This window comes from Protomyctophum parallelum, assembly GCF_964188405.1.
Source record: "Protomyctophum parallelum genome assembly, chromosome: 15".
NCBI classification, from domain to species: Eukaryota; Metazoa; Chordata; class Actinopteri; order Myctophiformes; family Myctophidae; genus Protomyctophum; species Protomyctophum parallelum.
This window is the reverse complement of record NC_139710.1, coordinates 8,580,249-8,597,748: the sequence shown is the minus strand read 5'-3', so window position 1 is coordinate 8,597,748 and position 17,500 is coordinate 8,580,249. Positions and strand designations below refer to the sequence as shown.

General features: G+C 46.2%; 1 protein-coding gene across 1 annotated transcript in view; it reads left to right on the top strand.

Moving 5' to 3' along the window:
* prdm6 (PR domain containing 6) overlaps positions 1 to 17,500 on the top strand; it is a 66,172-nt gene that overhangs the window by 44,841 nt on the left and 3,831 nt on the right. The window contains 3 exon segments of the mRNA XM_083784089.1: positions 5,316 to 5,697; positions 16,555 to 16,582; positions 17,252 to 17,400. Coding sequence (XP_083640215.1) covers positions 5,316 to 5,697; positions 16,555 to 16,582; positions 17,252 to 17,400 — 559 coding nt within the window.

The window sequence follows — 17,500 nt, the reverse complement described above, 5'->3', positions numbered from 1 at the left end:
GATCAGATTATAGAAATGTCAGTCGCTCTTCGATTTTTCAAAAATAGCAGACCTACAAGCTCGTATCGTGCCACTCGGTGGCGCGATATGAGCTTGTAGATCTGCTATTTTTCAATAGCTAAAGCATAACATGATGCTGACACCAAAATGGGTGCCCGGTCAGAATGGGCTAACAAAAGCTTCTACACAAACAGAGACGAGATGCCGTAAAAAACAGGCTTCGTATGAGTCTGGAGTGAAAGGAAAAGTTCACATTCATTATAATCATTCAGATTCTAATGAGAATAAATTGAGCCTGGAGTCTTGATACAGTTAAACAAGACAGTGCTTTGTGTCACAGACTGTCATGTTGTAGTTGGCAGAGTGCATCAACACATGCACGCACACACACACACACACACACACACACGCACACACACACACGCACGCACGCGCACACACACACACACACACACAGTCTCCCATACCCATACAGAATACATTTATTCTGTATATCTATGCACGCACACACATTTCCAAAACCACAGAAACATTTCCAACATTGTTTGTTACATTAGGATCTTGTATCTAAGCTGTCCGCTCTAATCTAAATTGGGGACATTATGCTACAAACTAAAATTTTGAGTTATATCAAACTAGACCATAATCAGTGGATAGCAAAGCCTATTGCTTTTGTTATCCACTGATTATAGTCACAATGTATAACCTTCAGCTTTCTGTGAGTTTGTTCCAGATTTGTGGTGCATATACAAAACGCTGCCTCTCCATGTTTATAGTTTTGACTCGGCAGACATAAAGCCGACCTGTCCCAGATGACCTGGGATGTCTTGAGGGTTGATGATGTAGCACAAGATGGAGGATTCTCTTTGGTCCCTAAAACCATTCAGTGGTATTTTATGGTCTGAATGGGGAGTGATATGATATACTTTGTTTTATTACTAAGGACTCGAGCACTATAGCATTCTGAATCCACTGCAGTTGTCTGATACATTTTTAGGTCGACCTGTAGAAAGACAACGTTGCAGTAGTCGAGTCCATTGAAGATAAATATACATTGACAAGTCCTTGAATGTTTTTTAACCCATTCTGACCTGAGATCAGATTCATACGAGGTTTCCGCTGGACACACACTGGTCTGATTAAACCCATTCTAACGTGAGATCAGATTAAAAAAATGTCAGTCGTTCTTCGATTTAAAAAAAATAGCAGACCTACAAGCTCATATCGCGCCACTCGGTGGCGCGATATGAGCTTGTAGGTCTGCTATTTTTCAATAGCTAAAGCATAACATGATGCTAACATCAAAATGGGTGCCCGGTCAGAATGGGTTAAACATTTACTTATTGATAATGCACACATTATTATCATATCACTCTTTAAAATATAAAAAAAAACTAAAAACAAAACAAGATATACCGAAAATGACCTTTAATAGATTATTGAGGTTATTGAGGATTATTGAGACTAACTTCGTAATTGTCTTACTATATGGATATGTATTTTAAACCTTTAATCTTTTAATCTTAACGTTCCGTAAAAAAGAATTGCCAAGCAACTGCATGCTGTTGGTGTTTAATCACCACTAAATAATGATTAAAGTTAATTGGTGAGGTAAGTCCATAGGTTTGCTCTCTCAACCATTACTCACTGCTGTTGACATGCCCTTGAGCAAAGTATTTAACCGGCAGCCATTCCAATGGCCAACAGTAGAATACTGTGGTTTTATACCGGTCAGCTCCTAGCTGACAGTCAACAGTAGAATACTGTGGTTTTACCGGTCAGCTCCTAGCTGACATTCAACAGTAGAATACTGTGGTTTTACCGGTCAGCTCCTAGCTGACAGTCAACAGTAGAATACTGTGGTTTTATACCGGTCAGCTCCTAGCTGACAGTCAACAGTAGAATACTGTGGTTTTACCGGTCAGCTCCTATAGCTGACAGTCAACAGTAGAATACTGTGGTTTTACCGGTCAGCTCCTAGCTGACAGTCAACAGTAGAATACTGTGGTTTTACCGGTCAGCTCCTAGCTGACAGTCAACAGTAGAATACTGTGGTTTTATACCGGTCAGCTCCTATAGCTGACAGTAGGTGTATATCAACAACTCTCTTCATGCACCGATACTTCCTCAAGCCATTGCTGTAAATGTGATTGCCTTTCTTGTCCAATAGCTTGGTCAAATAAGGGTTAAATAAATTAACTGCAGACAAACTTCAAAGGCACTTCAACTGCTGTTTTCTGCTGCACAAACTGCACACGCACACATACCATACACACACTCGCACACTGAAGATGTTTACTTCTTTCCTCCCCCCCGTTTTCCCCCAAAGTTCCTTCCAATCATCCTGCTTTAACCCATTCTGACCGGGCACCCATTTTGGTGTCGGCATCATGTTATGCTTTAGCTATTGAAAAATAGCAGATCTACAAGCTCATATCGCGCCACCGAGTGGCGCGATACGAGCTTGTAGGTCTGCTATTTTTGAAAAAAATCGAAGAACGACTGACATTTCTAGAATCTGATCTCAGGTCAGAATGGGTTAACTTGACGCTCCGCAGCCTCTATGACATCTAACAACAAAAACATGTTGCGGACAAAAAAAGACACAAAACGTTACATGATTTAAGTATTTTATTATATTATATTATATCCCCAGGGGTCTTTATTGAATCAGAGTGAATGAAGGGGACAAGACTTCTCCCACATGTATCAGGTTACGGCGGCAGGATAAATGTGTGTTTCTGTACACAGCGTGTCGCAACGGGCAGGAATGCGGGGATGTGGGTTCTCCGTGTCCGCAGATGAGTCTGGAAGGAGCGTTCAGTGTCTGGTCCCAGTCAGGAAGGGAGAGCAGAGGAGAGGGGAACTAGGAGGGGAGAGGAGAAGAGAGCGAACTATGAGAGGAGAGGAGAGGGATCTATAGGAGGGGAGAGGAGAGGAAAGGGAACTATGAGAGGGGAGGAAAGGAGCGAGGGTCAGAAAGGCAGACGGAGACAGAAAGGCAGAGAGAGAGATGAGATAGGAGAGATCAGACAATAAGGGACGGACAGAGGACAGAGAATGGGTGAGGTGAGTGGAGAGGAGAGGAGAGGGAGAAGGTCATCATATGGTTCTTATAATAATAATGAGGTGGAGGGAGGGAGGGGGGAGGTGAGGCCTGTCTTGTAAAGATCATGCTGTTTACCGGCCAGGACTTAAAGAAGAGAAACGTATTGGTTTCTGTTGTCTGCCAGCAGTACAGTAGCTGTGGAGGGCAGAATGAGATATGAAATAGACATGAGAGTCAACATGGGAAAAAAAAAGGCAGAGAGAGGTGGATGGAGAACACATATAAGGGAAGGGAAGGGGAGAAGAGGAAAGCAAAGCAAAGCTGTGCTGGCTAATGAATAGAACGATGGAGGAGACGAGTTGACTGAAGAAAAGGAGCATACAATTAAATCCTCAACGTCAGAGAAAAAAAAAGAAAAGAGAAAAGTTTCTCTCTTGTTTTTAATGATATTTCCTTCAGGCATAGGGTGTTTTTATTTAGTATTGTTTGCATTGTACCAAGTTCTGTATTTAAAATAGTTTCAAAATGAAAAGTACTTTTAAATGTAAAGGTATAAGGACCCAGATATGATGCTAACAAGTAGTATCACCAGTATATTGTTTAAAACATATAAAAAATGAAATGCTGTATTAAAACCTCAGTATAAGATTAGCATTCGTTTGAATACTATTCAGAGGAACAGAGGTGTTCAGTGAGGTGTCACAGCACACCTGTTCAAAAGGCACATACCATCACCTGTATCTGATATATATATATATTCATGTGCAATTTATATTATTGTATATTGTTCATATCAATAAATCTAATAAATGTGCCATCAATGAGTAAGTAAGTAAGTAAGTAATAAGTATAGTACTTGATGAGGCAGAACTCTTCATCCCTGTGTGAGTAAAATTATTTCCTCACCCACCCCACATCAGACGACTGTAAATAGTTTATTGGGAAAACACCGACTCTGCAGTGTTTGAAATGCATCTGCATAATTCTCACATTTGAATGATGTATTTCATACACAGCCAAAATAATATTGACATGCGTTTGTATATATGTGATGTTTGTAGCAAAATGAATTGAGCGTGTGCTCACAGTGCGTAATGCATAAGTCAATAGCGCCACAGGGAATTTACAAATGGTATAATTATCTCCTCATAAGGTTATTAACAGATCAATGGGCCTGTTGGCGGGCTAGCAGAGCTCAGCTGATGAAGGATGGACGCTTATGACGACTCCAACACAGAGGCAGTCAGACTCCGTGCTATGAAGTTCAGAGCCAACCTAAATGCACAACACCGACACGGGTGATAAGGTGACATTTAAGAACGTTTATTTCAAGACAGAGACAGATGGCTGGGAGTTGAAGAGTGACGCTGAATGGCGTTGGCAGGCTGGAATGGCAGGCATATTGGCATATTGGCATATTGGCATGCAGGGAAGGGAGTATAGACGAGAGTCAAGAGAGTGACCCTGAGCACAAGGAAAGATAGTATGTGTAAAAAGCTGCGATCAAAACACAAAGAGCTATAACCACTAAGCTAGCGAGGTCTGCAGCATATATGTCACTACTACTGGAGCTAAAGGTGAACTTGATATACAGTATGAGCCAGGGTTCATATACACAGCAGATGTGATGGGTTGATGGATGGCAGGTGTGCAGGATTCAGGTGAATGACTTGCAGGACAGGACCCCCACCCCCCCCCCCCCCCCCCCACCCCCATGCACACACACACACACACACACACACACATTTTACCACTCGTACTGTACATGTATGTGTGTACTAAAGGTGGCCATACACTAGCCGATAATCGGGCATTTTTGACGCTGGGGGGGGGGTGCCCGACTCAATCGGGAGCATAAATTATCGTCTAGTGTGAGTGTATAAAAGATCCAATCGTAATCCCTCCGACTGCTCGGGGCCGCTCACAACGCGATCGGGATCGGCCCGATCAAACATCAAGAATGTTTGATATTTGCGCCCGAGTTTTAAACCTGTGTAGTGTGTGCTGTATAAAATAATCGGATAATAATCGGGCCCGATTATCCTGTAGTGTGTGGTGCTATCAGATTTCAGATTGAAAAAAAAAAAATCGGCTAGTGTATAAGGCCACCTTTAATGTATCTGACATGACACAAAGACACCCTATAATGCACAAATATAACTCACTCCTGTGTGCTTTTGTGTTCCTCTGTCTCTGTGTTTGTCTCTCTGTCTCTTGGGTCCTTCTTGCCGTCCGTCCACCTGATCCAAAACCGACCGTCCCTCAGTGAACGTCCCGGCCACCGTCATGGAGGCCATGAGCCGGCAGGAGTCCCTCCAGGCCTTCAGCAAGAACGGGAAGCCTCCCTCCTCGTCCACGGCCTCCAGCCCTCCCTCCTTGCTCCGCTCCATGGTCTTCCCCCACTCCCCTTGCTCCAGGACTTTCTCCCTGCTGGGAGACAAGCCCGGCGTGGTCGGCATCACGTCGCACGACTCCGGCTTCGGCCCGCTGGGTTCCAAGAACCAGCGCGTTCTGGCCAGCCCCACCTCCACCAGTCAGCTCAGCACGGAGTTCAGTGACTGGCATCTGTGGAAGTGTGGCCAGTGTTTCAAGACGTTCACACAGAGGATCCTGCTGCAGATGCACGTCTGTACACAGAACCCTGACAGGTAACGAACGAATTCACAGATACAATAAAGGCTATAATCCTGGTCTCTATATACTATACCCCCCCCCCCCCCCAGGGCGCCTGATGGAGGCGAAAGGAACTGGTTGGAATGACGTGTTCCTTAAGTTCCACGAGCTACTGTATGTCCAACCGGGGAAACTCCCCCCTGTCAGGTGAAAAAAAGCAGCTTGGACTCCTCATGCATAGAAAGAAGGCATGAGGTCAGTCCATTGCTCTCCCCATGTTGGCAGTGTAGCGCCCAGGAGTACATTAGATAATTTGACACTGGGTGGAAAAAAATTGGTTGCAAAAATCGTGGGATAAACATTTGTACACCATAATAGTAAAGGCTTAAAACGTTTGTGATCAAGGAGAGAGATTGAGGTATACAAAATGCAGTCAATAATTTCATGCCAAAACACGCTGGAAATACAGAAAGCACTTAATGTAAAGTGGAGCGTTGTTGACGTCAGGAATAGATGACTTTCTGGAAACAGGCACCATCCTTGTTCTGACATGATGACTTTTGTTGCATGTGTGCGTATTTGTATGTGTCTGCGACTGTGTACGCATGTGTTTGTGGCTGTTGCATGCATGCCTTTGTGTATGCATGCATGCACGCACGCATGCACGCACGCACGCACGCACGCACGCACGCACGCACGCACGCACGCACGCACGCACGCACGCACGCACGCACGCACGCACGCACGCACGCACGCACGCACGCACGCACGCACGCACGCACGCACGCACGCACGCACGCACGCACGCATGCACAATCTCTTTCATAGTGTGTGTGTGTGTGTGTGTGTGTGTGTGTGTGTGTGTGTGTGTGTGTGTGTGTGTGTGTGATATCTTCCAACTTAATGAATTACAAGAGAGGTGATGGAGGTGATGGTGGGTGGGGGAGAGGGAGCAGAGGAGGTGATGGTGGGTGTCTGGGTGGGTGGGGGAGAGGGAGCAGAGGAGGTGATGGTGGGTGGGGGAGAGGGAGCAGAGGAGGTGATGGTGGGTGGGGGAGAGGGAGCAGAGGAGGTGATGGTGGGTGGGGGAGAGGGAGCAGAGGAGGTGATGGTGGGTGGGGGAGAGGGAGCAGAGGAGGTGATGGTGGGTGGAGGAGAGGGAGCAGAGGAGGTGATGGTGGGTGGGGGAGAGGGAGCAGAGGAGGTGATGGTGGGTGGGGGAGAGGGAGCAGAGGAGGTGATGGTGGGTGGGGGAGAGGGAGCAGAGGAGGTGATGGTGGGTGGGGGAGAGGGAGCAGAGGAGGTGATGGTGGGTGGGGGAGAGGGAGCAGAGGAGGTGATGGTGGGTGGAGGAGAGGGAGCAGAGGAGGTGATGGTGGGTGTCTGGGTGGGTGGAGGAGAGGGAGCAGAGGAGGTGATGGTGGGTGTCTGGGTGGGTGGAGGAGAGAGAGCAGAGGAGATGATGGGGGGGTGTCTGGGTGGGTGGAGGAGAGGGAGCAGAGGAGGTGATGGTGTCTGGGTGGGTGGAGGAGAGAGAGCAGAGGAGGTGATGGGGGGTGTCTGGGTGGGTGGAGGAGAGAGAGCAGAGGAGGTGATGGTGGGTGTCTGGGTGGGTGGAGGAGAGAGAGCAGAGGAGGTGATGGTGGGTGTCTGGGTGGGTGGAGGAGAGGGAGCAGAGGAGGTGATGGTGGGTGGGTGGGTGGGGGAGAGGGAGCAGAGGAGGTGATGGTGGGTGGGTGGGTGGAGGAGAGAGAGCAGAGGAGGTGATGGGGGGTGTCTGGGTGGGTGGAGGAGAGAGAGCAGAGGAGGTGATGGGGGGTGTCTGGGTGGGTGGAGGAGAGAGAGCAGAGGAGGTGATGGGGGGGTGTCTGGGTGGGTGGAGGAGAGGGAGCAGAGGAGGTGATGGTGGGTGGGGGAGAGGGAGCAGAGGAGGTGATGATGGTGGGTGGGGGAGAGGGAGCAGAGGAGGTGATGGTGGGTGGAGGAGAGGGAGCAGAGGAGGTGATGGGGGTGGAGGAGAGAGAGCAGAGGAGGTGATGGGGGGTGTCTGGGTGGGTGGAGGAGAGGGAGCAGAGGAGGTGATGGTGGGTGTCTGGGTGGGTGGAGGAGAGGGAGCAGAGGAGGTGATGGGGGGTGTCTGGGTGGGTGGAGGAGAGGGAGCAGAGGAGGTGATGGTGGGTGGGGGAGAGAGAGCAGAGGAGGTGATGGGGGGGGGGGGGGGGTGAGAGGGGACGTGTATTGGATTTTTTTTTGCTTAGCCTTATTCTTTCTGTATTTTTTCCCGCGTGCAGGGTGAGACTGAGCTTTGTATAAATCAAGGCAGCGTGTCAGTGAGAAATACCTCGGCTAACGGTGACGCGGCTAGGAAAACAGATGCCAGTTATTCGATAAACTAATATTCATAGGGAAGAGAAATGTGGGCTGGCTGCGGCGGTGGCTGAAGTCAATGTGGAGCTACCTGTCAATAGGAAGGTTTTATGAGCCCGAGGACCAGATAAAATTCAGCTGAACAAGCCAAACAGGGACTATAGCACAGACACACACACACACACACACACACACACACACACACACGCACAAGTGCGCATACACAAATTGGTTATTTTCCGCGAGCGACTGCACGTCTCATGCACAGGCCGTGCTCACATACACACACCTCATTCTCTGATGTACACCTGCTCACGTATACTTGCATCCAGGCATACATACAGTAATTCCTACTAAACACTCAAAACAGTACGTATACTACAGCGACAGGGTCAGGGACACACACAGACGCATGTATTCTTACACAATCAACCCTCTCTCTCTCCCTCTCTCTCTCTCTCTCTCTCTCTCTCTCTCTCTAGTTTTGATCCATATGTATTGATGTTTAGTTTATTCAAACATTTGGGCTAAAGATGGATGGATCTTGTATACCAAATGAAAAGAACATCCCTTTGGCTCCATCAGATTTGCTGACTGTTTCATTTGCTGGATTTCTCAGAAGTTTTTCTTCTACTTGTGGCGTAATCCCCCTATATGTGTCATTTTAACCCATTCTGACGGGGCACCCATTTTGGTGTCGGCATCACGTCATGCTTTAGCTATTTAAAAATAGCAGATCTACAAGCTCATATCGCGCCACCGAGTGGCGCGATACGAGCTTGTAGGTCTGCTATTTTTGAAAAATCGAAGAGCGACTGACATTTTTAGAATCTGATCTCGGGTCAGAATGGGTTCATCAAACCGGTGTGTGTCCGGTGGAAACCTTCGTATGAATCTGATCTCAGGTCAGAATGGGTTAAATACATCCATCACCAGAGGATCGGCTTGTTTATGACGGGAGGCCTCGCTCCGTCACGCATGCAGTGAAACCACTTTTGATTTGGTTTGAGGGAATAACTGTAGTCTTTATTTAGCAAACTGACTGTTTAAACTAATGCATTACAGTGACTGTATTAGAGGCATAAAAAGTAACATGTGTATACGCTGGCCTATATTTTCACTTATAGAGCTAACAATCACATCAAATAGGGAGGCAGTAAGACATTTTTATTAGCTTTAATGCTCATTTAGTAAACAAGTAATGCTGCTGGAGTGAATGACATGCTAATGCATAAACACAGGAGCATATAGTTCTATATACATAGATGTGACAACTGGACTACAGCAGTGATGTCAATAATTAATAACCAGAGGTCTGTGATTGAAGTGTTTACTGTGCGTGTTCTAGTCGGCATATAAAATATCACATTCTCATCTACACATTCCAAACAGTAACAGGAACTCAGTGTAAACAGTCATTGAGATGGAACTATGCCCACACAATGATTATTTCAATGGATTGACGGTGCAGGCACATGGTGAAAATAGCCGATCTACAAGCTCACAAGGCATCGTAGATGAAACACGTTGTGAGCTTGTATGTTGTCTATTTTTGGTGTGGGACACCATCCTATACAACATTTACATTAAAGGCTCTGGCAGGAGTCTAGCTGTCAGTGTAGGCCACGGAAGTACCTCCACTAATGTTTTTCCACATTATGTTTCATTCTTTTTTCTTTTCTTTAATTTTTTTTTTATATATTTAACTTTTGTAATTGAAGTGGGGTCCAGGATCTATATGTCTTCTCTGTCTTCCTGCTGTGCTGGCACCTCTTAGCTTTAAATACTGTAGCCGATATCTACATGAAATACAAAAGGGGGAGTGGATTACACCCACTGAACTTTGACCATGAATCTCTCCTCCTTCGTTCCTGTGATACGAGGTTATGACCTGACAGAACGGATGGTCAGTGTTTTCTGAACCTGCCCGCAATAACCCATTCTGACCTGAGATCAGATTCACACGAGGTTTCCACTGGACACACACTGGTCTGAGTAACCCATTCTGAGCTGAGATCAGATTCTAAAAATGTCAGTCGTTTTTTTTAGATTTTTCAAAAATAGCAGACCTACAAGCTCGTATCGCGCCACTCGGTGGCGCGATATGAGCTTGTAGATCTGCTATTTTTCAATAGCTAAAGCATAACATGATGCCAACACCAAAATGGGTGCCCGGTCAGAATAACAAGGGATATATGCTCTGGGAACCACACAAGCCTTTCAGTCACCAATTAACATTTATACAAGGCCCCTAATTACTAATTAAAAAAACTGTAATCAGCCAATTCAACTTTAATTAACTGTAATTATCTATTCATCTGTGGTGTTTGTTTGTTCAGGCTCAGCATAATCCAGTTAATACCCTATTGTGCTGAATATAAGACTACGTTTTTTTCCCCCCAATGGAAATATGCTAAAAAACCGGGTTGTGTTATAATCAGGGACTATAGACTATTTGGTCTTCAATGTTCTTTTTTCACACATGAGTCTTGAAAAATGGGGGTCGTCTACTCGTCTCATAATCAGAGTCGTCTTATATTCGGCACAATACGGTAAGTTGGGTTTCGCTCTACAAGTCTACGGTATATTTACACCGCTCTAAAAACACAAATCAACTCATACTAAAGGTGTTGTTTACTTAGATTCGAAAAGATAAAGTAGAAATTTCTAGTATAATCGCCTCATTGTGGGTGGCCCTATACCATGTTTTGGATACCGCATTGAACCGTATGTCGTACAATCTATAAATGCATTTACTGTACTCCTGGATTACTCGAAACTAACCGGTGACCTTTTGTTCTTTGAGCTCCTCCTCAAAACCCTGAAGTGATTTACCGCTGCGTTGTGTGTGTAAATAAGTTTGTGCTCATCTTAAAGACTCATGGGTGCTATCACCAATGCCATCCTCATATCGTCAGCTCCCTCTCTTAGTTTATTATCCTAATATGATCGTGAGTTGCTCATAAACTACGTTACCCATTACCCCGAGCACAAAAACCCTCCCACTGTTATGACATTTTATTGGCTGTTTGGTTTTTGTTCCAGAATAATTTGATGAGCCTTAACTGGCTGATGAGAGGACATTATCCCCTGATCTCTGCTTTAATAGGTTGGTCAATAGAGACAGAGAGACAGGGGGGGGGGGAGGGGGGGGGGGGGGGAGGGTAGCAAAGATAGCTAGAAGGAATGAAAGAGTGAGGAATGGGGGGGGGATATATGAGACAGGAAGATGACAGGAGAGAGGAAAACAGAGAGCGGAGAGAGAGAGATGAAGAAGGCGAGATAGAAATACTGTTCAGAGAAAGAGAAAAACATCTTTCAGCATATGTGCACAGATTTTTGTGTGTGTGTGTGTGTGTGTGTGTGTGTGTGTCATTGATTGTCTATTGACGAGGTGAGAGCAGTGATTTATGGGTTGTGGTCTCTCGGGGAAATGTCTTCATTTGAGGACCGCTGAGAATCCATCCTCCCACAGCAGCCACAGGACCACATACATTAGAATTATGTTTTACTTGATATCACGGCCTTGTCCGTCTCTGTTTCTGCGGGGGGTCCCATTGACTCGAGGCCACAATAGATTAACTGACTTCAGATCATTGCTATACAAAGGACGTAGAGTCGTAGACAGTCTTGTAGAACGTAGAATGTATAGAATTCACACGTGTGGAAGGCGCGTCTATAAAGGAGGCCGGTGACTTTAAATACCAGAGGGTCGTACGGGTCAACTCCCAGGACCTTAGAGCGAGGAAAAGGCACTCGCATGCAGAGCTCTTTACGGGGATAACCACTGTGTGGGAAATCCAACCTCCCCCCCCCGACACATCCAGGTCCGTTTCTTCCCTGCTACTGTGGAGTTCGTTCTCCCGTGCGGTTGTTGAGTGCTGGATACTTTACGCAGGCCCTATACAGAAGTCCTTGGATGAATCGGAATGCAGTTTTATTTTCACGTCGCAGATTTCACAAAGTAAAATAGACGGTGAAATTCGTCTCTGTGCATATAGTTCCCGTTGCATCGTCGTTTTTTTTTTTTTTTCATATAAAAAGAAGGGGAAGAAGAGGAAAAATAACTGTCTGACCGGAGACGCTGGGTCGTTAGGGCCATCTCTGACCGGGCACCCATTTTGGTGTCGGCATCGTGTCATGCTTTAGCTATTGAAAAATAGCAGACCTACAAGCTCATATCGCGCCACCGAGTGGCGCGATACGAGCTTGTATAGGTCTGCTATTTTTTGAAAAATCGAAGAACGACTGACATTTTTTAGAATCTGATCTCGGGTCAGAATGGGTTAATCAGACCAGTGTGTCAGTCCAGTGGAAACCTGGTATGAATCTGATCTCAGGTCAGAATGGGTTAAATACTGCTGTTGTGAGTTGGAGACCTATAGGATGCAGTAAACATCCTTAGTGTTCATTTAACTCCAAGCGTTACAAATGGATAATGACTTCTGCCTTGGAACTGCACTGGACGGATTCAGTCTCTAAGATCCGACAGGATTCCAAGACCCAACAGGATCGTGCGTGTGTGTGTGTGTGTGCGCGCGTGTGCGCATGAATGCGTGCGTGCATGCGTGCGTCTGTGTGTTTGTATATACATGGCGTGTGCTAATGTGTGTTGTGAATATGTGCAATGAGTGCTAGCGCATGCGTCTGTAGAGGTGTTCCCCCCCCCCCCCCACCCCCCCCCCTTTCTCTCTCGCTCGCCCTCTCCGCTGTAATAAACAATAACGGGGCATTAATCTCGGCGCCTGCTGCCTTAATAAATAATATCCACACATTCATCAACTTAAACTATTCACAATCAATGCGCCTCTTCATAGAAAACCCACCTAATAAATAGTGGCTCGGCCCACTGAGGCGTGAACTCGCCGAGCGGGGTCCCACTGATAAATGATCAGGGCCCCCGCACGCCACCGCGGCTTTTATGCGGAAAACTGCAAGTGAGAATTTTTCGATTTTTATATTGCACTATTTTACTCTTATTACTTTTCTGGGGTGTCTTTTCTTTTTTTCTTTCCCAGTGTCTTTTTTTTTTTCGTCCTCAACTTCCTCGGCTTCCCTCGTTATGATTTATTGGAGCGGTGGATTTGTTGGTCTATTTGTTTTATTCTAGTTGTGGAACGTCTCACTTTAGTTTTAATATGCTGCCACCAGGATGTGGACTCGTTTGGGTCACAGAGAGAATCCTCCATTTGCTGCATGCAGTAAATAGAGATAGGACCTCACATACTATATAGCTCTAGCATGGCAATAATATCTCACTGTGGTCAATTGTCTCATCGCCTTCTGTTAATATCTTATTGCTTCCTATGTGATTGTTTCTTTGTGTCTGTATCATTGGACCTGTTTTGCAGCTTTCGGTGTAACATATTGGAACATTATAACATAACGTAACGTGACATAACGTAATAATTAGTTTTGCAAAAAGGTACTGTATGAATCGGTCAAATTGTAGACACATTAAAAGCACATACAGTAGACTATGTCAATGACAGCGACATTATATTATGCCTGGCAGGACTTGGGTTGTGGCGACATCCTGTCCATGACCTTTGTCCCATGTCACCCCCGTTCTCTCTCCCATCTCTTCTTTCACACATTCTGTCCCGTAAAACAATGATTACTGTAATGATTACTATGATCTTGAAAACAAAGGAGATCACATGCTGTGCTTTTTAAGGTATGGCCACACATTACCCAGACACTACATTGTGAGCACGTATACTGTGCGCACAATGGTGTGGGTTTGAATCCGGCCTGGGCCTTACGTCAGTGATCCTCATCCTTTTTCTGCATGGGGCAAAAATCTCGAAAGCGTTTGACCACTTAACATGGCAGCCGTGTTAAGTGGTCAGGTGGGGTGGGTGGGTTCAGGTGGGGTGGGTCTCGTGCATTTTCAGAGCATGTTTATGGTAATGATCAATCAATCGATTGGATCAATGGAACTTCTTTTTTTGCCCCAAAAAATTGTATATAAAAATACAATATTTACAAAAATATACAAAAATATTGTATTATTCCACTAGGTCTGTGGGGGACATAAACACATTTGAACATTCTGACTGTTCAAATCTCCAATGTACATGTGGAGTGTGTCTGCCTGTGTGGCAATGTGCCACTGCCTGTGACTTGTGCGCTGGCCTGATAGACTCCAGAATCTCAATCTCACCTGCTGTGCTCAATCTGGCTAATGACAAGCCTCTCAGTTGTTAAAAAAAAAAAGATTTGAACAGTCAGAATGTTCAAATGTGTTTATGTCCCCCACAGACCTAGTGGAATAATACAATATTTTTGTATTGTATTTTTATATACAATTTCTTGGGGCAAAAAAAAAAAAAAGTAAAAAAAAAAAAAAATGTTTTTTTTTTTTTTGCTCAGTCGACTATTAGTCGACTAACAGCAAAGTGGCTGGCAGAGCGGCCGGATGGGAACTGTGACGTTCCCGGCTCCATCCCGGGCTCCCCCAGAGTTCGTGTCGAAGTAGCCTCGGAAACCCAGACGTTTTTATTTCCAGGGAGGAAAAAAAGAAAGTCTGGGGCCGAGTCCACTTCAATACGGCATAGAGTAGCGCAAACGTCTCTGCTGATTTCTGATCGCCTGCACCTTCGTTAAATTGACGCACACACGCACACATGTACACACACACACACACACACTCCTCTCTCTCTGTCGCTCGAATTAATTAGTGTCATGTCGCGCAGCTGCGTCTAGATTGCCTATGCCTATGCCATAGAAAGCATAGGTGGACCCACAGTCTAGTGTCGAAGTGTCCTTGAGGAAGACTTTGAGCCTCTAATTTATCCCGATGTGCAGGTTGGTGCCTTGCATGGTGTCCGCCACCATCGGTGTACGAATGTGTATTTGAATGGGTGAATGTAACGCACAATCCATGTAAAGCACCTTGGATTAAAGCACTATATAAATTTACCATTTACCATTGCTAAAGTCTTGCAGTATCCTCGATCACTTCCGCATCATTCTTCAGCACCCTCTCAGGCAGAGCAGAAATGCCCTAAAAACCCTGTTTGCCTTTTTTAGAATGAATAGCTTCTGGTATAGGGCCTATATGTTTTGTTGAGCTAGCTGCAGTTAGAGGTGATGCATTGTGATCTAGTGATGTAGTGCAGAGGTACAGCCTGCTACCAACTCTCTCTATTAGCAGCCAGACACATTGTTGGGCCGTTTGTCTGTCTCCCTCCCAGTGGGTCCTCCCTTCTGGCCTGAAACACACTAACAATAAACACGCACGCACGCACGCACGCACGCACGCACGCACGCACGCACGCATGCACGCACGCACGCACGCACGCACGCACGCACGCACACAAATATCTATCTATCTATCTATCTATCTATCTATCTATCTATCTATCTATCTATCTATCTATCTATCTATCTATCTATCTATCTATCTATCTATCTATCTATCTATCTATCTATCTATCTATCTATCTCTATTCTATAACACACACACACACACACACACACACACACACACACACACACACACACACACTGTGATAGATGGCCAAGTCATGAACTGGGCCCACATTGTTGATGAGGGTCATGCTGCCATGGTTACCAGAGCACACTGTCCGACTTCCTCTGCTTCGCGCACGTGCGTGTGTGCGTGTGCATGTGCAATTGTGCATGTGTGCGCGTGTGTGTGTGTGCTTGCGCGCGCGCGCGCGCGCGCGTGTGTGTGTGTGTGTGTGTGTGTAGGGAGGCTATCTGTGTCTACAAACCTTATTATGTGGTCACTTGTCTCACCCCATTTCCTTCTATTCTCGCGAGGCGACGTGTTGTGAGCTTGTAGATCGGCTATTTTCAGAGTGCAGCCAAGCATAGAATGACTTCGTCTTTTAGTTCTACTGGATCTCTTCTCCGCTAATCCCCCACCCCTAACATTTTAGTCTAGTTTTTATTTGAAATTGTCAGTATATTTAGTCTTAGTTTTAGTCGTAGCTTACAGTATTTAGTTTTTGTCACATTTTACACTGGTCTCTCTGTCTATCTGTCTCTCTCTCTCTCTCAGGCCGTACCAGTGTGGCCACTGCTCCCAGTCCTTACAATTTTACAATTTAGGCATTTAGCAGACGCTCTTAATCCAGAGCGACTTACATTTAAGCAAGAACAAAAGCATGGGAATACATCACATAAAAACATTTATCATGAAACATGGGTAAACTAAGAAAGTAACAGTGGAATATCTATATAATGAAACTATACATACACTATACATATAAACTATACATATTTACTACTATGCTATACATATGTACTATGGCGTGCTATGACTATATACAATACAATTATAGTGCTGTCTACATAACATGCTATAAGTCTGTGTCAAATGCTATCTAAGCCAACAGAAATGCTATCTAAGGGGTTAGGGTAAGTGCTATGGGCCATGATGGAGTCTGAAAAGGTGGGTTTTCAGGCTACGGCGGAAGATTGGGAGTGATGCTGCAATCTTCCGCCAGTCCTTCTAACCCTAACCCTCCTCTCTCTCTCTCTCTCTCTCTCAGGCCGTACCAGTGTGGCCACTGCTCCCAGTCCTTCTAACCCTAACCCTCCTCTCTCTCTCTCTCTCTCTCAGGCCGTACCAGTGTGGCCACTGCTCCCAGTCCTTCTAACCCTAACCCTCCTCTCTCTCTCTCTTTCTCAGGCCGTACCAGTGTGGCCACTGCTCCCAGTCCTTCTAACCCTAACCCTCCTCTCTCTCTCTCTCTCTCTCTCAGGCCGTACCAGTGTGGCCACTGCTCCCAGTCCTTCTAACCCTAACCCTCCTCTCTCTCTCTCTCTCTCTCTCAGGCCGTACCAGTGTGGCCACTGCTCCCAGTCCTTCTAACCCTAACCCTCCTCTCTCTCTCTCTCTCTCTCTCTCAGGCCGTACCAGTGTGGCCACTGCTCCCAGTCCTTCTAACCCTAACCCTCCTCTCTCTCTCTCTCTCTCTCTCTCTCTCTCTCTCTCTCTCTCTCTCAGGCCGTACCAGTGTGGCCACTGCTCCCAGTCCTTCTAACCCTAACCCTCCTGTCTCTCTCTCTCTCAGGCCGTACCAGTGTGGCCACTGCTCCCAGTCCTTCTAACCCTAACCCTCCTCTCTCTCTCTCTCTCTCTCAGGCCGTACCAGTGTGGCCACTGCTCCCAGTCCTTCTAACCCTAACCCTCCTCTCTCTCTCTCTCTCTCTCTCAGGCCGTACCAGTGTGGCCACTGCTCCCAGTCCTTCTCGCAGCCGTCCGAGCTGAGGAACCACGTGGTGACCCACTCCAGCGACCGACCCTTCAAGTGTGGCTACTGCGGCCGCGCCTTCGCCGGAGCCACCACACTCAACAACCACATCCGCACGCACACCGGAGAGAAGCCTTTCAAGTAAGTAACAGTGAGTACCCCACCACACACACACACACACACGCACACACACACACACACACACACACACACACACACACGCGCGCACGCACACACACAC